At 40.5% G+C, this 24,500-nt stretch overlaps 1 protein-coding gene across 2 annotated transcripts; it reads left to right on the top strand.

Annotated features, from left to right (window-relative positions):
• Positions 1–1,369: 1,369 nt before the first annotated feature.
• Positions 1,370–22,394, top strand: EXTL2 (exostosin like glycosyltransferase 2). Of its 2 annotated transcripts, XM_078391799.1 has the most exons (5): positions 1,370–2,793; positions 9,234–9,300; positions 15,867–16,294; positions 18,490–18,560; positions 19,845–22,394. In XM_078391799.1, exons 2-5 carry the CDS (start codon positions 9,296–9,298, stop codon positions 20,334–20,336), a joined length of 996 nt encoding a protein of 331 aa, XP_078247925.1. In that variant the 5' UTR covers positions 1,370–2,793; positions 9,234–9,295; the 3' UTR covers positions 20,337–22,394. The 2 variants fall into 2 exon arrangements, with proteins under 2 accessions (XP_078247925.1, XP_078247926.1); XM_078391800.1 differs by lacking the exon at positions 1,370–2,793 and having other exon boundaries at positions 9,233–9,300.
• Positions 22,395–24,500: the final 2,106 nt, after the last annotated feature.

Raw genomic sequence — 24,500 nt, 5'->3', positions numbered from 1 at the left:
TCCTCCTTTCCTCCAATTCCTTCTCTGTTTGTGTTGCCACAGTCAGACCCCGCAGACTTGTTTCCAGCTCCCGGGTGTCTCCCCTGGTCTATCTTTCTGGAAGGGGTTGGCAGTGGAGTGGTCTGTACAAGTCTGGCTAGCACAGCAAACCTCCTGTTAGGATTGTACTCTCTGAGATTGGTCTGCCCTTCTTTGACCCATACCGCACAGCTCTAAAATAAGGTTTGGCAGTTGCTTTAGGCACATGGTTTGCATGCAAAATGTCCAAGGTTCAGCTATGGCATCTCCCAAAAGGGCTGGGAAAAACGTCTGTATGAATTCCTGGATGGTTCGTGTCTGTGTAGATAATAACATTGAGTTAAAGATATAAGCTGGTTTCCTATACCTGAGAAAATAGATGAGAGCTGAGGCATAGCATATCTGTCCCTCTTTAGGATTGCCTTTATGCCAAATAAATATTCTGTGCAAAATAAAAAATTACTCTCCTAAAGTGCCCTAAATTTATGTTAATCCAATTAATGCACATTCTGCATTTGAGTTGAACACACGGGAAATGTGAAATACAGGGTGCATTTGTATACATATTAACCTGAGTACAAATTTTATTAATTTATACTGTTTTAACTGTCTCGAAATGGCTTAATTGCTTCCATTCATTTTAAATATTACATGTATGTATTTTAATGGGTCGGAGACTGCAAATAAAGATTGATTGATTGATTGATATTAATCTTATATAAAGCCTTGCTAATATGCACAAAATTGCAGTGACAACACAATACTGTATTATGTTCAGTGGGTTTTCTTCAGATGGGCATCCCTATATTTGGAGCTCTGAAAATAACATGTGAAAACAGTCGTAAAGGTCTGGGGAAAATAACATGCTCTTGCTGCATAGTCAAGTTCAGTCTTTTTTGCAGTGTGACTAGTTATTCTGTTCTATGCTGTCAAGCTGGAGCTGACTTGTAGTGGCTCTGATAGGGCTTTCAAGGTAAGTGAGATATTTAAGGAGTGATTTTACCGGTTCCACTTCCCCAGTGAGGTTTCATGGCTGATTGGAATTCGAACCGTGTTCTCCAAAGTCCTCCTAGTCTGTCACTCTATCCCCGACACCACATTTGGAATCCCTCTAGAGGTCCAGAAAAGCTTATGGACAAGGATTTCCAGGACACAAAACAGGAGAGAAGCTTCATTCAAGGCTGTCTTGTTTATTATGACAACGCTTTTTTTGGAGTTTGTGTCCTCAGAGGAATACTGGATAGACTCTAGAGCTTACTTTTGTATGGGTTTAACACAATTATGTTCTTAGCATCACGATTTAGGAAATGGCAGTGAATCCAGAGGATGGCAACATTAGTAAAGAGGTACCTGGAAACATGAGAACAAGTTGAAGGAATTGTGTGCTTATCCTGAAAAACACACCGGTACCATTAAGTGGTTATCTAACAGCCACCCTCCAATAAGTGAGGTTCTGTCACATGGAACAAACTTGTATTCTGTTGTTTCAGAGACTAAGACCCAAATCAATGAGATCAAGTTACAAGAAAAAAGATTCAGACCAGCCACCCTTTAGCCTGACCTCAAACTTTACAGTTCCCATCACCATCAGCAAGCACACTCTGTGGCTGGTATGATGGGGTTACAGTCCAATAATATATCTGGAGGGCACTACTTGGGGAAGCCTGCTTTAGAATAAACGTTAGGAAAAATATCTTGGGAATAGGAATAGAGAATATGAAACTAGTTTACATTGCAGGAGAGAATGTGTGCATAGAGCTTTTTTTTCCGCACAGGAAAGCAGCACATTCAGACTATATCTCACTGACAGTTGGAGCCACAGAAGTAAATGGAGCTCCAGAAGTAAATGGAGGTTTCATTACTGTTCATTTGAAAAATAGTATTTATCTAGGATATGAGTGTCCACATTTTGCTCACCTGGCTAAATCTGAAAGGAAAGTCACAAATATGTTTGTTCACTGATGTTTGTGAGTCAACAGATGTTCTGCAATCCTATATTTAAAAGGCAAAAGAGAATATCTAGTATACATTTTTAAAAGAAAAAGTGAAAATGCAAAACTCTTGTGGCTTTTAGGTGTGTGAAAGTACAGTACATGGATCACATCTGGAGGCAAATGGTTTGCATTTTAAAAGTTGAAACACCTTGGAAACTCAACAGTTGAAATAAAACCTGTTGTGGTTGTTACCTGTCAGCTTGTGCATGTCATATTGTGCCACCTTAAAATCCTAACAAATCATGAAAAGCTTATCTGGCCCTGTTCATGGTACAATAATAAAAGGAACTGAAACGGACTTTGGTATAATTATATTTAGCATTCCAGAAATGACACTAGGGCAAACGTCCTTCACTGCTGTATAAAAAATATGAAGGAAACTCCATTCTGAACAGAGCAGTCTTGGTTTTCTCTTGAACTACTTTTTTATCTCATCGCGACTGGAATTTCGCTCTTAGAAGTTGCCATGGACTAAACAGAAAAAAAAAATTGCAGAGGAAGATCAATACACAATCAAGGCAGGACCACCCTCACCAACGACCAGGACCGGAGCAGGAGAACCAACTCGACTCCCAACCGGAAGCACAAAACCACGAAAAGGGAAGAGATCGCTATCCTTGGTACAGCCCTTTTTACGTTCCTCTCGCGTGGCGATGGATGTTTTTGATTGCGGTGGTATCAAGCAGTGCAGATCGGTCGCGGTGCAGATCGCGTTTGAATCCTTTTGAGATCTCCGCGGGGATGGTGTGAAATCGCCCTCGGCCCGCAGCGATCTCGCAGATAAGGGCAGGATCCGAAGGTGCGCCCGCAGAGTCAGCGGGGAAGGAGAGGCTCATTTACCGTTTGGAAAGGGGAGGCGCGGGTGTATGAATGGGGTGTTTGTCTGTAGGCTTTAAGTCGGAACCGTGGAAGAGGGGGTCGGGGAGAGGAAGCAAACTGCAGATTCACAAAAGGTCTCTGGTTTAAATGATGACGTAGGGAATCCTGTTTCCTGACCCCAGTGGTTATTGGGGAGGGGGAGGGATTCACATTGATCGTGTTGTTGTGTTGTATGTATGTATGTATGTATGTATGTATGTATGTATGTATGTATGTATGTATGTATGTATGTATGTATGTATGTATGTATGTATGTATGTATGTAAGTGGGAAACGTATCTTTTCCTAACCTAGTAAAATCAGGCTCATGGGTCCCAGAGGGTGTCGAGAAGCTCCGTCTCAGCAGCCGCAAGAAGATCCACTGGCTGTTGTTGCGCGAGCATCTCTCCCCTTGCCCACAAGCGAAATAATTGGGGTTGCTTGTGATTTGCCATTTAAACTGAAAAGATCTCGATAGCAGAGTTAGATCTCTATGACTGCAACGCATCGCCCTATGTTTATAATGGCTGTACAATCAATCAAGCAAGCAAGCAGTGTAACTGTATGGTTACCTTTTAGAAAGAGGTGCATTTTCGGGTGATGATTTAGCTGCAGCCTCACAAGCATCTGTTTGCACTTTTGAACTCACAGCTGCGCCTCTAGGTCTCAGTCTTAAGAGGCTATGCGACAACTGAAGAGTAGGTCTGATTTATTTGCAGGTAGGTTTGCAGCTTTAGATAGCAAGGTCACAAGGTTATGCAAGGCATGATTCAGATAATTTGGACTTACAGGGGCCCATTTTGGACTGGTGCATCTTGCTCCCAGAGTATGCTGTGGTTGCCAGTTGAAGAGAATAAGCACACCTTAATCATGATTCTAGATGTGCTTTGGGAAGATTAAGTTCCATGCAGCCTGGCAAAAAAGATTTCCTATACACATTTGGGTTCAGAGCAGCTGCTTTTGCCTTATCCGATGCACATAAAATTATATAGGTAAGCAGTGGCAAAAGAACAAATTGGCACTTTTACTTGCAATAAAAATACATTTCCACATTCTTGTTGTCAATCCACTTTCAGACACTGAAAGTGTCAGTGAACAGGGGATTACTGGAGATGGAGTCGGGTTGGCCAAGGAGACTATGAAAAAAATGTGAAGTCTCCAGCAAGCAGGAATATGCTTTTAAAGGAGGAGTGTCTGCATGTTTAAATCCAATCCATTCTGTAGTCTGCCAAAGTGTGCCCTGTCCAAAGTAAGGATATAACTGTATTTACACAAAGTTGCAGAGGGACAGTAGTTACGGTTGGCACACTAAAGTGTAATAAGCATCATTCAAGAAAACTATGAGAAGCAGTACTGGAGGTTTTAATAAGGGCTTCTATGAATTTCAAGTATGTTGAGAGATGGGAAAAAGCACCATGAATAATTCCAGTCAGAATTGGGAAACAGGGCTAATCAAATCTGTTATTTTTCATTTCCAAATGTTGTTGCTAACAGGTATGCATCTTTGGAAACACAAACCCAGTTTGAGAACTGCAATTTTTTCTGATGTTATCTAATAACAACAACATTCCATCAAATGTAATTCTGACTTTAATTTTTTAAAATCTTTATTGCATTTTTAAAAGAAATGTTAAAAATAAGTAAATAATTATCACAATATTAGCACATAACCAAAATAACTTTTTATTATATCTTTCGCAAAACAGTAAATCTTTAACATTTTACTTCCTTATTTTCCACCATACATTTATTTTCTTTGCAATCTTAATACAGTTAATGCCTTTCTTAATTCTTATTTTATATCCATATTAACAATATGCTTTACTTTGTTTTTCACTTCTGTTGAGAGCAGTTCTGCTTCTAATTTAAGCCTAAGTCACTTGGTAGAGGTTTGGAATCTTTCTTCCATTTCTCTTTAAGATACTTCTTTACTTTCCCCCATTGAGATTTGTGCTGTGTTCTACTCTTTCCTTTCAACGAGTCTGTTAGTTTGTCCATTAATATTAGTTCCTGTAATTTTCTAAGGTTCCTCCTTGTCTCTCCATTGTTTTGCCACTTGAATTCTGGCTGCGCCTAATATATATAAACAAATTTTTGTCTCTTGTCTTGAGTTTAGCTTTACCATATTGAACAAATAATTTTCAGGTTTCATCTCCATTTTTATTTTTAAATTTATGGTGATTATTTCTTCTATTTCTTTCAAAAATTTCCTAATAACATTTACAACCCCACCACATATGATATAGTGTTCCTTTTATTGTCTTACATCTCCAGCATTTATCTTTCTCATTTTTCTTCACCCTTGCCAATTTCTCTGGTGTCATATACCATCTATATAATATTTTCATATAATTTTATTTCAAATTTGTACCTATTAATAGTTTTTTGTTATCATTCCATGCTCTAAACTAATCCTCTGTTTGAATTGTTCTACCTAATTCCTGCATCCATTTTATCATATTTTCTTTAATTACTTCCTGTCCCATATTTCTTTCCAATAATAGTTTATACAACTTTGCAATTTGGTGATTTTCTTTTCCCCATACAGTGGACCCTTGACTTACAGACGGCTTGACTTACAGACTTTTTGAGTTACAGACTTCTCCGGCCGCAAAATTTAGGTTTGACTTGCAGACTGAGATTTGACTTACAGACCAGAAAAAAACCAAAATGGAACAAAAACGGCCTGTTACGGGATTAATCGGTTTTCAATGCACTGTAGGTCAATGGAGACTTGACTTACAGACTTTTTGACTTGAGAACCGCCTTCCAATACGGATTAAGTTCTCAAGTCAAGACCCCACTGTATTATCTTGTCTAGTTCCGTAGGTTCTTTAACCAATTGTGATCGGGTTCAGTTTCACATTTTGACAACTCCTCATTTTGCGTGGGAAATATCACAGGAGACGTTTTCCTAACCTTAACAGCTTCATCTTTATTGATTACATGTAGGTCGATATTGTTCATAATTGGGTCAAAAGGCTTAATTCAGGCAACATGCCATAACTGTCCAACGCAAACTCCTGCCGCAAATCACAGGGGTGCTGGGCCAAACTTCTCCCCATCAGTGGGTTTCCGGAGGGGTGCTCTCCTCACTGCACAAATGGTGCCGCAGCATGGGTGCCCGGCCCAGTCTCCCTCAGAGGGAGGTGTGTTGTACCAGGAATCCGGGCAGATCACCTGACGTCCTCTACTTTTATTCTTAGGGAAGACTATAACAGACCATTCCAGCGTCTCCTGTCTCACCTCGCCTGCTTCTTTAGGGGTAGGGTCAGGTAGCAACCCCCCTAACTTCAGGTTCGGAAAGTCATGTAACAACTCCTGGGTCTTTAATCTCTCATACTCCCGCAGCCTCTCGAGTTCCCTCTTACGCTTCCACAACTTCAAAACGTTGCCCTCCCTGGCTACTTATACCCTCTTCCCAGACTTACAACTCTTGCTCCTCTCCCTTCTGGTTCCTGTGCTCCTCCACCAGACATATTTCAAATTTCCTGCTTCGCTCTGTTCTCGCCCCCTCCATGGTCAAGTTCTCCTTTAGGTTCACCTCTACACCGGCACCTTCTGGCTTCCTTACTCCTTCTCCGCCGTCTTTCTCGTGGGATGCCACACTCTTTCCGGGACCTCCTTCACACCAATCCTATTAATTTATTATCCATTCTATAGACAGTTTTCTTGCCTGCATAGGTTTTTGCTTGTCCTTTTCTTTCTGCATTTTAACTCTTCCAATCAAATATTTGATATGTTTTCAGTACTTAGTGTTTCCTTTTCTACTTTCTACCCTTTAAAACATATCCACTTCTGTCTCTAATCTTTAACTTCTCTTACCTACTTAATACAGTACTCATTTTGAAACAGAAAGTTAAATACCAATTCAAATACCACCAATGTATGTAAATATGTTGTAAACCAACAGTCACAATAAATAACATATATTTCTAAGTCTCTAAACCTCTTCAGTCTTTGTTAGTTCCAGCCCTTTCCTCCAGCTGCTAATTCAGATCTTTTTTTCACAGCTGGTATATTGGCCAAGGTTAGTTTAAACAGATCTTTACAGTTCTTTCTTTTAGTTTCTATTGTAATCCACCAAAACTTTTTGAATGTTCCTAGAGACTTTTAAGATAGTCCTTCAAAATCTCAGACTCTTATTATTCATAAACCAATATTATGTCTAGATCTTCAAACCATTAGTTATTCCAGTTTATACTCAGCTTCTTCAGTTCCACCCCAGGTTGTTTTTCCTTCCATTCCAGCCAATTTTACTCAGTCCTCCTTGTGGTCTTTTATTTTTTCTTTTCATTTCGTATTATTTTCTTGCTCTTAATTTGGTCTTTTCAATCACGAACTCCCATTATGTTATCTTAAAGTTATTTTGTTATTTTCTCTTTTAAAAGTTTCACTCTGCTCTGACAAATCCTCACTTTGCTTCTCACCTTGCTCTGTTCCAAGCCCCCTCCAGTTCTCTTAATTGTTAATTGCCGTATTTTTCGCTCCATAAGACGCACCTTTCCATAAGACGCACCAATTTTTAGGAGAAGAAAACAGGAAAATATAATCTGTTTTCTTTGCTCCATAAGACGCACAGACTTTCCACCCCCCTGTTTTGTGGGGGGAAAGTGCGTCTTATGGTGTGAAAAATACGGTAATAGTCCATCGAAAAGGTCTTTACTCGCAGTATGTTTTGCATTCACACACCCATCTCCTCTTTTAAAAATAAAGTGGATAGCATGGCTTGGTTTCCATTGAAAACCGCTGGTTCAGCGTTGTGACTGCCTTGCATAACCTCCTCCCAGATCTGGAAAGTGTTTTTCAATTCCCTTTCTTCTGTTCACAGATCTCCCCCCCCCCGGTCTCTCTGGAGTCAGTCTCTGGAGGTAACTTTGAGTCAGCCAAAAAAATATCTTAGCTGACTTAATCTGAAATTGCCGCAGCTTTGATCCTTGCGAGGCCCAAGGTTGGGGACCACTGATCTAGTAGACTGAATACTATAGGAAATAGAAATATTAATCTCAATAATGTACTGTATACAGAAACCTACGGAGCCCCATAAAACCCAAGAACTGTTGGACTCCATTTACCTTTTTTTTAAAGGAAGTATGTTAGTACAGTGGTGCCTCGACTTACGACCATTTCAAGTTAAAACCAGCCCCGGCCACAAAATTTTGCTTCGACTTGTGACCGGAGCTTTGAGTTACAACCAGAAAAAAGGTGGGGGAAAAGGCGGGGAATTTAAATTGCTAACCGTTGGTGGTGAAGAGGCTGCTTCTTTGTAGCTCTTTTGTCCCAGCAGTTAGAGAGAGTGTGTTCGGAGTAAGATAAGGTGCTGCTTTCTGCTTTTTAAAAACTGGCTGTTCTGGGTGGATTTTGCAGCATGGGTTTGGGTTGGGTGGTAGGGTTTCTGTGCTGTGATGGGTCTTGCTGGGTATGTTTGTTTTTTGGGGTTTTTTTGCATTTCCAGTGGGTCTTGCAGTCTCCGTTTGCTTTTTGGTGATTTTATTTTTGCATTTCCAATGGGTCGCAGTCTCTGTTTGCTTTTTGGGTTTTTCTTTTCATATTTATGATGGGTCTTGCAGGGTTTGTTTGCTTTTTGGGTTTTTCTTTTTGCATTTCTGATGGGTCTTGCAGTCTCTGTTTGCTTTTTGATTTTCTTTTTTTGCATTTCCGATCGGTTTTGCAGGATTTGTTTGCTTTTCTGTGTTTTTTTCCTTCGGATTAATTGCATTTCAATGCATTCCTATGGGAAATGGTGTTTTGACTTACGACCATTTAGAGTTACAACCATCACCAATTAAGTTTGTAAGTCGAGGCACCACTGTACACTACTTTAGAGTTCAAATTGGCAATCTCTGTTCCATAATGAGATCTTTGGGATATAACATTTTAAATTAAAACTATCACCATCTAATGTTTTTTCAAAAAATAATTCCAACAAAAAAATATTTTGAAAATCTGATTTAAATTCTTAAGAATCAAATGTGTAATTTTTTTTAAATCATAGGTTTTTATCCATTCAGTTCAAGCTCCCTGTGGCAAGAGGAAAACTGCAGTCTCAATAGAGATCATGGAGGAAAGGCTTTCACCTCACTCATGCTTCCATTGGGGTTTGTCTACATAATAATGACAAGGTGGAGATAGGACAAGTTACTTCTTCAGACTCCGGCTCCCAAAATACTCTAGCCACCATGACTGCTGGCCATGCTGACTGAAGAAAAAAAGATGTTTTTTTCTTCACAATCAGGGGGATGGTTAACAGCACTGTATACCTATTAGCAATTTTGCCTGGTAAAATCATCACCCTGCATGTTTCCTTATCTTATAGTGTGTCTATAAAATGTATTACTGTGAATGGCTTTATTTTCCTACAGAGCAAAAGGCTGTCCAACACAAAGTTCTTGAGTACTCTAAACAATACCCCTTCCAGTGCAGGAATGAGGTGAGTTCTCATACCAAATGTGTTTCTCTGCTTAAATGTTCCACTCACAATTTTAATACATTAAGTTATTGACTTTTTTTTTCTAATGCCAAGAACAAAATAGGATGTTACCATGGTTTGATTTGCTATTTAATCTTTATAGAGAAATTTGGAGTATATTATTGCATTACAGTTTGCCTGCAGCAACACATTCTCTCTCTCTGTATACAAAAGAGAGAGAGAGAGTGTGTGTGTGTGTGTGTAAAGAAAGGAAATAATGTCTTGGAAGGAAATAATTCTGTCTTGAAACCCATAGTTTCTTCTTGTTTGTGAGATGCTGTGACTCTAAAGCTAGTGCAATAAAGCCCAGCATCAAAATAATACCTCAGATTACCTCAGTCCTGCTGTGATAACATCAAGAGTGTGGGTGGGCTTACTTCAGGTAAAATGCTCAAAGGAACAGAGAAACTGGCAGTAATTAAAGCCTTAGTGCACATACTGTGAATGGAAGGTCACCCATGGCAGCAATGTAAATAGCTTTCTGAAGCTCCATTTCCTGTTTTAATTCATACAGTTTCCTGACTGTATCTTCACTTCATGTGTAGTTCTCTATGTGAAAGCTTTCATCGAGTGTTCACAGAAGCTTAGGCTATGTGACAAGGAACCATGACAATATTATTATCTAATAATTTGCAGTACTAGGGAGTATGCATGATTGACCCTGCCTAATGAGGCAACTAGGTGTTATGAAGGGTCAAGCAGATTTTGAGCTATTTATTTCACTCTGTTGTTACCATATTTTTCCTGCCAAAGATAAGGAGTGGTATTTATGAGATTTTCTGCTCCGTCTTCCAAAGAATGTGGGAGTACTATGACTCTTGACTTGGAAGCAAGGGGAGGCCCTGTTTGCTTCTCTGTTTTAGGCAACAAAATGTTTTGGGCTGGCCCTGAGGGCGTGCTAATGAGTATTAAACCTTCACTTGTGTGCCCTTTCTTCCTCCACACATGCATCCCCCAGCTCTTCCCTTTTTTCCTCCTTTCTAAGGACTTCATAAATATTTAGCATGGCATTCACTAAGGGCACCTGTGCTTAAATTTCTCTTCAGCTTTGAACCTGTCTTCAGTCATGGTTTGATTCTCACTGTTTGATCTACATATCTTATACAGTACTGTGCTCCTACACAGATAAACACTTATAGCAAGCATTTCCTAGAAGGAGGGCTTGGTGTCTACAGTGGCTGCATCCTTTATGTCTCTCCTGAATTGAGGGCCTATTCTTGGTTCAGGGTTGCTCCTGAACATGATTTCTGTTGTGCCCAGCCCATACCTGGCATGTTTTATGTATATAGGACTGTTGCTAGTGTCTACTCAGTAAATAAGCTGCCAGAGGGCCTGAGTTGTGGCTGTCCTGATAGCTCGCCATTTCTCCCCTACTTTCGGTGGTTTGTCTTTCCACCCTCTGTGCTCCTGCCCAGCTGGAGTTCCTTGGAAGCTCTTGGCCTGAATCCGGCTGGTATTTCAAACCAGAAGAGAACCACTGAATCAGTAGAATTTATCCAAATGTTGCCTCACTGTTCGGTGGTTGACTTTGTCTGTCCACCTTAGCTGTAACTAGCAAGTGAATGTCAGCTTCTTAGTTTGCTGGCATCAGGTGGGATTCTTGTGGAGGTACTGAGAATATGTATTAAAAACAAGGCAGCAGTGTCCTTAGGCAGGGTGTAGGTAGCTGCCTCAGGTGTGTTTTTTTCCCCTGTTCAGGAAATTGTTTGGGGTTTAAAAAATTGTTTATTGTCAGCTAGAAGGAGAGGCCTTTTTTATCTTTTTGCTTTACGCACAGAAACAACTTGGCTGGCATTAGGTATTGTGAACCCTTACTTGTGTGTTGTGGTTTACATGCCATCGAGTCATGTCCAACTTGTAGTAACCCTATAACTAAGGGACCTCCAAATTGTCCTGCCATGAATAGCCCTCCTCAGTTCTTCTAAACACAAGGCTGTGGTTTCCTTTATAGATTCAGTCCATCTGACATTTGGTCTACCTCTGTAGAGATTTGGTGTTTTTGTTTCTGCTGCCCTTTTTGAGATGCAACACTGCTCCTAAGCCAGTGGCTGGAATATTGTTGAATATTGCTGAACTATTGTTCCATTTCTCTGCCTGCTTTTGAAACTGGGAGCTTTCAGCAGAAGCAGTAGCCATATTGTTGTGCTCTGTTTCCCTGTTTGTTGAACCAGTGCAAGGCTTCTTGGATAATTCTGTTCACTTCTTATTTATAAGGCTTAGTAGCAAATACTGTACACTGAACTTCACCGAGGTTAGAAGCCTAGGAGTCCCATCCTCATCTCAGTGCTTTCTCTTTTATCACCTAGACTTTTTCTTTCACATTGCTCCCCTTCTTTTTCACTACCATTATTATGTTTGTTCAGCTTGAATCCAGAGTTAGAAACCATTAGTACCCCCCCCAGTTCTCTATTTCTTTTCTTCAACTGCCCCAAGGTTTAAGGGTTAAAACACACACACACACACAGAGAGAGAGAGAGAGAGAGAGAGAGAGAGAGAGAGAGAGAGAGAGAGAGAGAGAGAGAGAGAGATTTTCTCCTTCAGCTCCAATGCATAGCTTAATACTGTACTCAGAAGACAAAGTCCCTCTGCCAGCAAGATCAGTTCAGATATTACATATCTAATTATTTAACTGGGGCCCTCAGTGGTCCAGAGGTTCATCTTTTCTAGCCTGTACAGTTTCGAAAATCTGAGCATTTTTAGTGTATTTTTTTAAAAAATAATTATTAGAATCCCTGAGCCAACATGGCCAGTTGAGATATGTATAATCCACCCAGTACTTAAACTGGGATCTCAGTAGCATCTGTAGAAAATGTTGTGTTTGTAGCTTTCACCATTTCAGAGACCTTTTGGGACAAACACACAAACAAGTCTTTGATTTTATTTATAAGATTCATTTTTTATTATCAAATGCAGGGCAAATGTATGCCAAGAATACAAAAATAGTTGAGGAAAACAACAACAAATGTTCCTGAGTCTTCTGACATTTCTGAATTACTTATGTGTTTAACAGGGACTTTAAAATGTAGTCAACTCCAAGTTAATTGGACATAAAAATGACTTAAGACATTTCTGGATTTTGGGACTTTGCCCAGGGAAACTAGGCCTTTTATTCATTCTTAATTAGTTCCTACTTCCCATATCCATATGATTTCAGGGAATTGCCTTTTTTTAAAAAAAAAATGTTGATGTAGACAAGAAATTTGAACCATAGTACCTCAGATGAGTCTGTTTCTTTTTGGACCCTTAACAAATTTGTTGTTGTTTAGTCGTGTACGACTCTTCATGACCCCATGGACCAGAGCATGCCAGGCCCTCCTGCACTGCCTCCCAGAGTTGGGTCAAATTCATGTTGGTCGCTTCGATGACACTGTCCATCCATCTCGTCCTCTGTTGTCCCCTTCTCCTCTTGCCTTCACACTTTCCCAACATCAGGGTCTTTTCCTTAACAAATACATGACGCTAATTAGCTTCTCGTCAAGTGCTATTCCCCATACTCAGTCATACCATTTGTTAAGGAACAAACCCATTTGTGTTTTCCATAGTTGTGGAATACCACATTTAGTTGCCAGTAGCAAAAATACTTTTTCCACTTCTTGGTCTAACCAGAGAACAGGAATGCCTCTGTAAAGCTTCCAGTACAAATCATCGATGAATCACGTAAATCTAGTTAAATATCTATATTGTTTTCTATCTCCTTTGAAGATCATTTGTTTTCTCCAGTAACATACTCATTTTTTAATTTACGTCCTTGATTGGATTGCTATGTATATAATTGGTTTTAAATTAAGTAGAAATTTAAGGGGAAATTGGCAATTTCAGCTGAGGCTCTCCCTTTGCAGACTCCATGAACAGACTCAAAGCACTGAAGTCTGTTAACACCAGAATACACTTCTGGAATTTGTTCAGCCTATAGTTGCTTATAATGCACTAGTTACCACTCTTTGTTATGAGCAGCTGCTCTTGAACTCTCAAAGCTATCAGTTAAATATTTTACCGTACTTTTTCCAGACTTTTGAATGCTAGTGAGCTCCTTTGGAGTCCATGTCCTCAGTCTCCCTTGCCATCTCCAAACAACATTTGTTTAAAATATGTTTACCCCACCTTTCTCATTAAAAGCAGCTTACATCATTAAAAGATAACATTGAAAGCTAACAATGCTGAGTATGCAAATACCTGAAAAACTCAAATGAATGCTATACTTTAAAAACATAAGCAACATCAAAACACATTCGGAACAATAAGGTATAACAGTCCATTTAAAAACCCTACTGAGGCAGCCAGTCACTAAAAGAAATCGTGCCTGAAGAGAAAGGTCTTTGCCAGCCTAGCCTCCTGTGGGAGGGAGTTCCAGAGTAACAGAAAATATGAATCTTCATGAATACCCATGCCTGGTGTAATGGAGCTTGGCCATTTAATGTTACTTGAAGTAGTATTTTCTGACTGCTAATCTAAAGGCTTCAGCTCAGTTTCTGGTCTCAGGGACCTTGCTCCGGACAATCCAGATTTAAACACAGCCACTCCAAGGCCAGCCTCACCGTTGACGGATATCATTATCTCCTAGCTATTCCTTCTGAGCCTCCTAGTTCATCCTCAACGTTGGAAGGCTAAGTTGTGTATAGTCCACACTCCATCCTGAGGCCTGTGTACTAACCTATTGCCTCAAGCATGACAAGGATGGAATGTTCATCGCCAGTCATAAAGGAAGAAACAACTGCTTGTCAGTATAGTTGGCGTCTCTATGTGGGGCAGGTAAAAGGCACTATCTTTTCTTCAGGCAGGAAATTATCTTGGGTTGTCCCCAGCAGGATCAAGCTCTTTCTGAGGATTTTGTCATTAGTAGGTCATATTCTAGATGATTTTTTTTTTAATGAATTAATAAATAAATGCATTTCCCCTTTTTTCCTTCTTCTTTCCCTTCCTATTTTAAAAAAAAGGATTCATTCAAAATATGGTGTTAAAAGAAAGCTTTATAGATACCACTGCCAGAAAAAAGAAAAAGATAATGTTGCTAGGTTAAATTAAGCCTGAATTCTCCCTAGAAGCAAATAAATGACTAAACTGAAACTGTCATTTCAGAAAATTCAGCTGCTTCAAAATGCTGCAGCCAGATTGCTGACTAAAGCTGGCTAAAGGGATCATATAACATATTGATCATATTACAACAGTTTAACTGGCTGCCAATCCATTGCTGGGCCAAATTCAAAGTGCTGGTTATAAAGCCTTTTATGGGTCCAGGCTATTTGAAGGATCATATCTCCCCATATAATCCCCTACTTTCAGAAATCTTCAGGGGTGGGCCTTCTCTTGGTCCTGCTAACATTGTAAGCATGTTTGGTGGGGACTCAAGAGCATTATCAGACTGCTCCCAATCTGTGGAATTCCCTTCCGCATGAGGCTAGGTTGGGTTGCTGTCTTTCTGCCAACAAGTGAAAATCTTCCTTTTTGAACTGCCTTTTGATGTCTGAATGCCCCAGTAGAACTGGAGTTCTTAGTAAGAGGGTGCACCATATTTTTATAATATGTTTTAATTGCTTTAACTAGTATGTTTTTAATACTGTTTAGGTTTAATTATATTTTAATACAAATATCTACATTTATTGTGACTTTAAACGTGTGCATTTTTTGCCATTGTATGCTGCCTTGATTCCTGTCACAAAGAGGAGAGTGGAACACAAACAAAATCAATAATTAAACTAGACCTTTAGTTCATGATGAGAAGACCAGATTCACTGGCAAAAATGTTAGGAAAAACTGAAGGCAGCAGGAAAAGAGGAAGTTCAAATACAAGATGGATTGACTCTGTAAAGGAAGCCACTGCCTTGAGTTTACAAGATCTAAAGCAGGGCTGTTAATGATGGGAAGTTTTGGGTCAGCATAAGTTGGAAGCAACACAGATGGTAGATGACAACAAAAAAACTCTAAGATTCTGAGGAAGGGATGGTGGCAGCAGGGCTTTCTGTACAGTATTTGGTGTTATTGAACATTCAGTGATGCTAATATGCATTTTATTATCTTTTGCAAATTCTTGCATAGATATGAAGAAAGACTGAAAGAACTGGGCATGTTTAGCCTTAAGAAAAGAAGACTCGGGGGAGATAGGATAGTCATAGAGGAGGGGCAGGATCTGTTCTTGATCATCCCAGAGTGCAAGACACCTAATAATGGGTTCAAGCTTCAAGAAGCCACATTTAGGCTGACTATTAGGGGAACCGTCTTAACTGTTAGAGCAGTACAGCAATGGAATCACTTACTTCGTGAGGTGGTGAGAGCTCCAACACTGGAGGCATTCGAGAAAACATTGGACAACCATCTGTCAGATTTGCTTTGATTTGGATTCCTGCATTGAGCAGGGGGTTGGACCCGATGGCCTTATAGGCCCCTTCCAACTCAACTCTTTTATGATTCTATGATTTGGCAAATCCCATTTGATACTAATAAGCCTTCATTGGCTGATATTAATGTTGTGGTTTGCAAGGTATGGCTGACTGATTTCTCCCCTTCCCCTTTTTCTAAAAACAATACTGAAGGTTTTATAACACCTGCAAACTGCCTGGAAGAATTATGGGGATCCGGCTGCTTCACTTCTCTTCAGTAGTGATCCTTCTGTTGCTCCTAGTGGCGGGTGCATTAACGGCTTTGCTGCCCAATATTAAGGAAGACAAAATGCTTACCCTGCGAAGGGAAAGAAAATCCCAGAGTCAGATTGCCTCGGATGCATTTACGCTCATTATGCAGACATACAACAGAACCGACTTACTCCTGAAGCTTCTGAATCATTATCAGGCTGTTCCTCATTTGCACAAAGTGATTGTTGTGTGGAATAACATTGGAGAGAAGGCACCCGAGGAAATCTGGAACTCCCTGGGACCTCATCCCGTTCCAGTTATCTTCAAAGGGCAAACAGTCAATCGCATGAGGAACAGGCTGCAGGTTTTCCCTGAGTTGGAAACCAAAGGTAAGGGCTTTCTCTATCCTCCATCCAACATGTATCGTTACCATTTATACAACATTGCAGTGGTGGCTCGCAAGACGATTGCATTGTGGGACGAAAAACCCGCAAGACGATTGGTTTTTGTGATCACTTTGGTGCCTCGCAAGACATTTTTTTCTATGACTGTGCTTGGCAAGACTTTTTTTTAAAAGACCAATGCTTCGCAAGACTTTTTTTTAAAAAAGACTGACACATAGGGAACCTCGCAAGATTATTTTTTCACAAGACGAGGATTTTCGCGGAACAAATTAAAATCGTCTTGCGAGGCACCACTGTATTTCCATTTAGCTAGGAAGGAGTTGTACTTGACTACTCATTGTATTAATTGATGACTGTACCTTCAAGTAGCAACTTTCATAGGCAAATGGACCATCACAGATCAAATAGATCTAATATTCTGCTAGAGACAGGATATTATTTTTGCCCCATGTCCTGACAAAACTAGGGAGGCTGCTTAAGTTTGTGATCAGTTGTCTCTGAAGACATAAAGCTTGGCCCATTTTCTTGCGCTCACTTTCATTATGAAATGAATGCCATACCTCCGTAAATTTCGGCTCTGTTTCATAATTTAAATAGTTTCTCTTTCCTGGCTGCTTGTAGCTGCAGGCACAGTGTGGCAAAGCCTCGTACTATGTATCCTGGCACATATAGCTTCCAAGGTATTTCCTTAGTTTCTGAGACTGCAGTCTTCAAGATGTCAGCTAGGAATGGAGGACTCTCAGAAAAGGCTCTGATGAAGCCTCCCTATTACTACCACCAATCAGTAATGCCAATGGGCTCAGAGGGTGTTAAAAGTCAGGGCTTAAAAGTGAGATTAGAGGTGGCATTTGGATCCTGTCAGACTCTCAACAAGAAAACTGCTTACAAATTTTGGACTTGTGTGCTCGAACACCCCACTGTTTTCTGGAGAACAGTTCAGGTTCCTGAGCCAAGTTGCAGCTCAAGCTAGGGAAAAGCTTCCCATCCCAACTAAAAGGTCCTGGGCTTCTTTTCTTTCTACAGCAGAGTGTTTGCATATTCAGCTATCAACTGAAGAAATATCAGTCATCTTTTTTTAAAAAATCCGTGAGAGACCCCAGTCACCCTCCTTCTCCTCTGAGTAGTATTCCTCTACCATGAACCATCCTGACCTATTCACAACACCATTGCTTCTTTCTGCTCCCTTTTTCTGTTTTGACAGCCGCGGCCAATATTATTTTCACTTGCTTGAAACTCAGATCGTGAGGAATGTTGGGTGCTTTAGATATTTTGGACTGCAGTTGCCATAATATTGTCCATGCTCTCTGTGACTTCTAGCAGCTGAAGTCCCAAACAGTTTGAAGATGCAGGCTCCCTACCCCACTCTATAACTTCTGGTTTCAGCTAACCCATTACTCCTGACCTTCAGTTCAGTCTATAATTCCCCCAGAGGTCTGGTTGTTTCCATCCCCAATGTATTCAACTGCAGTACAAGGTTGTAGTTGAAATATTCACGAAGGATTTCACGGCCAGGATCTAATGGTTGTTCTGGGTTTTTCGGGCTCTTTGGCTGTGTTCTGAAGGTTGTTCTTCCTGACTTTTCGCCAGTCTCTGTGGCCGGCATCTTCAGAGGACAGCAACCTGTACTCTGGATTGCTGTCCTCTGAAGATGCCGGCCACAAAGACTGGCGAAACGTGAGGAAGAACAACCTTCGGAACACGGCCAAAGAGCCCAAAAAAACCAGAACAACCATTGTAGTTGAAATCTTAAATGCCATTATTGAGATGACAAAAGAATCAGAAGCCTCTTTAACGCCACCTAAGTGTACTGTATAATGTTCACCACAGTTTATTTTAGCCACTCCTCTTCATATTGAGGAAGTACTCTAGAGCTGCACTTAACCTACTCACCATTTGGAGTTCACCTTGTTTTTGCTCACACCTTTCAAACCAAATCTGTAACATCCGATAGGTTTTAAAAAGAAGAATTCTGGAAACCCTCTTTGAACAGCAGTTATGCCTGAGTGAATTTAACAAAGCATATTTTGAGTTTTCCATAAATTGTTCATCTCTTGCAGTTGGACTCTGTCTTCCAGCAAGAGCATCTACAGGGAATATTGTTCCAATTGGTCATATGTCTTTTGCTCAATAATGCCTTTTTAAATGTGTTTACTCATCAAAATCCATTTTTCTCTGTTCAGCTGTTTTGATGATGGATGATGATACCCTAGTTAGTGCCTACGACCTAGTTTTCGCGTTCTCCATTTGGCAGGTAATGTCTGTATTCAGCTTGGCTCACCGTATTTGGTTCAATATCATGTGTATCTGAGTTGTGTATTATTCTTGTAAAGCTGTAGCTCTCTTCATACTTACAGAGGAAGAAGTCCCAGTGAATACAGTTTCTTAACCTATTTCTTAACAAAAATAGGTATTATTTTTCAAAGGAGATAAAGACAAGGTTGGAGGATTCTGAGGGTTGTAATGCAAAAAAGGTAACTTCTCCAAACTCTGTTTGTGTAGGCATCCTTCAGTCTCAAGAAACTATGGTAATATGCTCTGAATAGTTGCACCTTGTATTAAATAGTTAAACTCTGTTTAAAATAAAGCATAGAAATGCCAAAATAGCATAGTCACGAGTTCTTATGGTAATGCAGCGATCTTTGAATGTCTGTGTAATAACACTCTTATTGAAATAAAAGATTGTACAGTAAAGAAGAATCTCCCCACTTCTATGATCTGTACTGTCATAACTGTCAGCCTTGACCAGCAACAAGTCTAACATTTTTGAGGTTCTGAGGCAAGTATTTAAAATAAGTCTTAGTCATAAAGAGAGGAATGTATACTGTACATCACTGGTTTGGGGCTACATTTTAGTAGTTAAAAATCAGTATTCTTCGGTTGCAACTACAGAGTCAGTATTCTTGATTCAAATTTTTGGTGTGGTAGGTTTTCATAGATCTAATATATGAATCAGAATCTCTTCTGTCTGGCCAATAGTTTGTAAAGCACTCCCTTTACCCAGAGACGTGGTGGTGCTGTGGGTTAAATTGCAGAAGCCTCTGTGCTGCAAGGTCAGAAGACCAGCAGTCGTGAGATCAAATCCACTTGACGAAGTGAGCTCCCGTCGCTTGTCCCAGCTTCTGCTAACCTAGCAGTTTGAAAGCATGCAAATGCAAGTAGATAAATAGGTACCACCATGGTGGGAAGGTAACAGCGTTCCATGTCTAGTCACCCTGGCCACGTGACCATGGAAAACTATCTACGGACAAAACGCTGGCTCTACGGCTTGGAGATGGGGATGAGCACCGCGCCCTAGAGTTGGACACAACTGGACTAAATCTCAAGGGGAACATTTACCTTTAATTTACCCATTAGGAAATATAGCCATTAGGATGTTTTAATTGCATAAATTTATGTAAATTCATTTTCTTTTGATTCTACATGCAAGCAGCGAACAGGACAGTTTACACAGTGTACAGTTTGTGCAGTCATTGTGGAGCCCTCTGTAGTTATGATCATGTTCATAAATGACATTTATGTTTTTCTTTTCTTACAGCAATTTCCAGATCAGATAGTGGGGTTTGTTCCTAGAAAGCATCTACCTAGCCCGTCAGGAATATACAGCTATGGCAGCTTTGAACTGCAGAGTCCTAGCACTGGCAATGGAGACCAGTATTCTATGGTCCTCATTGGAGCAGCCTTCTTCAACAGTGAATACCTTGAACTTTTTCAAAAGCAGCCGGAAGCCGTGCACGCCATGATAGATGAGACGCAAAATTGTGATGATATTGCCATGAATTTCTTAGTGGCTAAACATACTGGGAAGGCTTCAGGCATGTTCGTGAAGCCAGTGGACCTCAGGAATTTAGAAAAAGAGAGTAACACTGGCTATTCGGGAATGTGGCATCGACCAGAACACTTGCTGCAGAGGTCTTACTGCCTCAATAAATTGGTTAGTATCTATGGCAACATGCCATTAAAATACTCTAACATTATGATTTCCCAATTTGGCTTCCCAAACTATGCTAATCACAAGAGTAAAATGTAAGAAGGTGCTGCAAGGCAGTGCTTTCGCCTGCTTCTCGGCAATTCAAATGGCAAAGTAGGGAAGGGAGTACTAAGGGATTTGTAGGTGGCACATTATTTGAAATATGCTTCTGCAAAAAAAAAAAAACAATTTGGGGATGCAAGTTCTGGGTAAAGCGTTCCATCTCTGTGCTCAGCATGCAAAAGCTTCTTTGGTTGGCTTTGTCATTTATCCCTGTTACGGTCAGATACTCCCATCCTTGCACAAGGATGGGAGTATCCCACAAAATTCAGGTGCATTCACATGATGAGTATTGATAGTACATCTCCAGCAGGTTGTAAGCCCAGATAAATGTTTATTAGTGCCCCCAACCCATCCATATATGAGTATATATTGATGTCAGTTGTTTTTGACCAGTTAAGAAGTTTTCCCCAGCCATCCTTACATCATCACCAGTCAAGATGGTCTACAGTTCTTTGCAAGCCTACACATGACGCTTGGTTAGTAATACCCTGTGTCATGCTAGTGTCTTTCCTTAATTTAACCCATTGGAAATATGCAATGAAAAATTTCTGGGGCGTTCTTTCCCATTTGGGGTAGCTTTGCAGCCCGTTAGTTCTCCCTCCCCCAGTATAAAAAGAAATAAATAGAACAACCAGATATTCAGAGCAAATGGGCATACCTTTTGATTTGTACATATATGAAGAGTCTGCCTTGCACTTCCTTGAATATATTTATTTTAGCAATTATTGTTTGCATTTGAAAGAGTTTTACTGTATCTGTCAGACCAAAAGTTACAGGAGGTTGCTTGCTGAGTCTTCCTTCTCTCCTTTTTTGGCATAAACATTAAACTTCCAAGCTGGCACAATGTGTATTTGTACTGATGCTGTTTTTAGATCTGGCCTGCCATCCCCACATGCAGCCCCACTCTTTTCCAGCCCTCAGAGCTGCCTTCCAGGAAATACAGTTCTGGTTTTTTTAAAAGAGTTAGCATGAAGGGTTTGGAAAGCAGATGTGGGCTTCCAGGCAGTTCTGGTTTCAGTGGGAAGCTGGCCTTTGGGGTGGAAAACTGGTCCCTGGGCCTTCCAACATTGCACTCCGCTGCCATAAAGCAAGCTTTGGAGATGGCGGTACAACTCACAGAGGAAGCAGGAGGGCAATGCCACAGCAGTCTGGGTCTCAGTTTTCGTCATAGTCTGTTTATTCTGTGTATTCAAGGACTGCAATCAGGTACCCAGTTACCTGTATTCCACATGGAGCCAAAGCCTGAGATCAAGGAAACCCATACTACACATATTCCTGTATTTATTTAGCATTGGTATATTTCGCAGAACACATTTTAATACCTACCATACTGGGAGACAGTCTTTTCAATCAGAGGCAGTCTGCCAGGATTAAAAACAAGTGTGCATCTAGCTGTGCACACAGATATATCTTGATCTGAGCAGCAGGATTAGGTGTGCACAACAGTGTAGGGTTGCAGCTCATTTACATGATATAGATGTCAGTGGCATGATTTAATCTGCAAAACCTACTTCCCTGGCCAATACAGGGCATATCAGCCATGTGGGCTGTGAAGACGGGGACTTACAACACACATTTATCATGCTGAAATCAAACTGGAATAGAACTGTGCTTCTTTGCTTGGTGTCAGAAGTGTGCCCTTGTTCAGCATCTTGTAAATATCTGAAATTGTTGGCTGATTCCTGCCTTCAGAAAAATAACTATTACTTAATGCTTAGCTCTAAAACAGGAGCTATGCTACCTTTATATTAAGGTGCCATATTTCCTACTTACATTCCTTCAACTAAGTTTATTTGTATGTCTTGGTTTGGTTTGGTTTTTCCTGTATTCCGTTCAAGAAATAAGCTAAGAACACACTGAAGGACTGAAATTGTTTGTTTAAATATTAAGCAGCAACTACAGATGTGGCTGCCTAGTGCAGTAGTCGTTTACTCAGAATTTATTTTTTCCTAAAGTTTTGTGTATTTTGTTCTTTTCCAGTCATAAGCTATTAGGAGGTTGGTTTCTTTATTGTTGTTTTCTAACTGAAAAGCTAATAAAGATGTGTAATTATGACATGTCATGTGGTTATTGAATAATGGGAGCTGTATTAGAATGAAAGCAGATTAACGCCTTTCCTTGTGTATATGTTCTAATAAAATTCCACATAATTCAGTAGGACCGCTTCCCAAGGAAATGAGGGATACCTTTAACCTACAACTCTGCAGCCTGATCAGAGACCAACAGAATTTGATTTAGGCCCTGATTCATCAGTTCTGAAGACTGTTATTTATGTATATATTGATTGATTGGAATTTTTTATACCACCCATCTAGTAGCTTGCCATTACTTTGGGCAGTTAACACACATAAAAGCACCCAACCCATTGTCTATCAAATCTATAATGTAGAAAGCAGCCCAAAAGAGCCCCCAGTGGCAACAGCAGCCAAAAGATAAAATAAAAAATGTAACAGAGACATAGTAAGCTATTGTGAGGGGAGGATATCCTGAAAAGCTTTTCTGAAAAGATGTGTTTTACTAGTTGTTGGAATGATAGGAGGGAGGGGGCCTGGCACTGGCCTTTGAACTGTTTCAGAGGCTACTTAGTTAAACTTTGGTGTCGGACAATCTGTGTACTGTACACCGAAATGTAGACATCCAAATATTTGTGCTTCCCACTAGCTGCTGAAACTGAACATACATTAGTACTTCTGTGGCTGGCAGACAAGCAGATGCCGGGAGTGGAGGAAACGAGTAGTTGCAGGGACAAGTAGGCAGGGGCCAAAGGTAAGTAACACAACATTTGCCAAGTGGCCATAGTCTCCTTGATGGCAAGTGGGAACCCCACACGTGGGCAGCAAAAAGTGAGTTATCTATGCCACTAAGTGGGCAGATGGCAGAGGCAAGCCCTGGTAGTGGTGGCTAGCCAAGCAAGGAGGTAGATGGTGCAGAAGGCAGGCCTGCAGAAACTGGCAGACAAGCTCTAACGAAGTAGCACTCAAGAGTTTTGCCAGACGGGCTCAGACACCTTGATTGCAAGTGGGATCACTGGCCAGATAGGGGGGGGGGGGTAAAAATACAATAAATAAATAAATCACTATGCTTAGGAGGAGAAGGTGTGCAAGAGGTCCTGGCTATAGTCTCTTCAGCAAAAGAGCAGCTCAGCTGGCAATCAGGAGGCAAAAGCTGCCAGAAGGAAGTGCTAGTGTTGGAGGACTTTTGCAGGCCAACCTCTTAATGAGCGTGAAAGAGAAGAGTGCAACAAATGGTCTGAAGCTCAACATAAAAAAAAAATCATGGCCACTGGTCCCATCACCTCATGGCAAATAGAAGGGGAAGATATGGAGGCAGTGAGGACACCCTATGAGGAAAGATTGAAAGAACTGGACATGCATAGCCTTGAGAAAAGAAGACTGAGGGGAGATACACCACTTTCCAAATACTTGGAAGATTGTATGACATGTACATGTACTGTAAACCCATGTAAACGAGGAAAGCCTGCCCATAGTACCATAAGAACCCTGACATTTTTGAGGTAAAGTGTCCCCCCCCCTTCCACTCAAACCATGGTCGGTCAGGGGTACCAGGCGAGGAAAAGGTGAATAATGATCTGTCATACAGAGGAGAGGCAGGATCTGTTTTTAACCATCCCAGAGTACAAGATACATAACAGCAGGCTGAAGATACAGGAAGCCAGATTTCAGTTGAATATTAGGAAAGTTTTACTGTTAGAGCAGCACAACAGAACCAATTACCTCAGGAGATTGTGAGTGCTCCAATACAGAGGGCATAGAAGAGAAAATTGGATAACCAGCTGTCAAATATACTTTGATTTGGATTCCTGCACTGAGCAGGAGATTGGATTCAGTGGCCTTATAGGCCCCTTCAAATTCCATTATTCTACAGTTCTATTATCCGTTTGTTTTTTAAGATAGTTTTATAGGTCAACCCAAAGACTGCTTGCAAGTAAATTAGGGCTTACACTAGATCATTTGAATAACCACAGGACTGCAACTTCAAAATACTGTTTTCCGGCAGATCAATATATACTTTTAAAATCCACATATGATGACTTTATAAGTCATCATCTACAAGAAGTGTGCCCCCCATACACCTATGTACAGTCTCATTTTTCACTAAAATACTTTAAAACTGTTTGGGCTGCTTCCTTTGGTTTAATTC

The sequence above is a fragment of the Pogona vitticeps genome, chromosome 4 (assembly GCF_051106095.1).
Source record: "Pogona vitticeps strain Pit_001003342236 chromosome 4, PviZW2.1, whole genome shotgun sequence".
Classification (NCBI taxonomy): domain Eukaryota; kingdom Metazoa; phylum Chordata; class Lepidosauria; order Squamata; family Agamidae; genus Pogona; species Pogona vitticeps.
The sequence above is the reverse complement of the archived record's forward strand: the minus strand, read 5'-3'. Positions and strand labels throughout refer to the sequence as shown.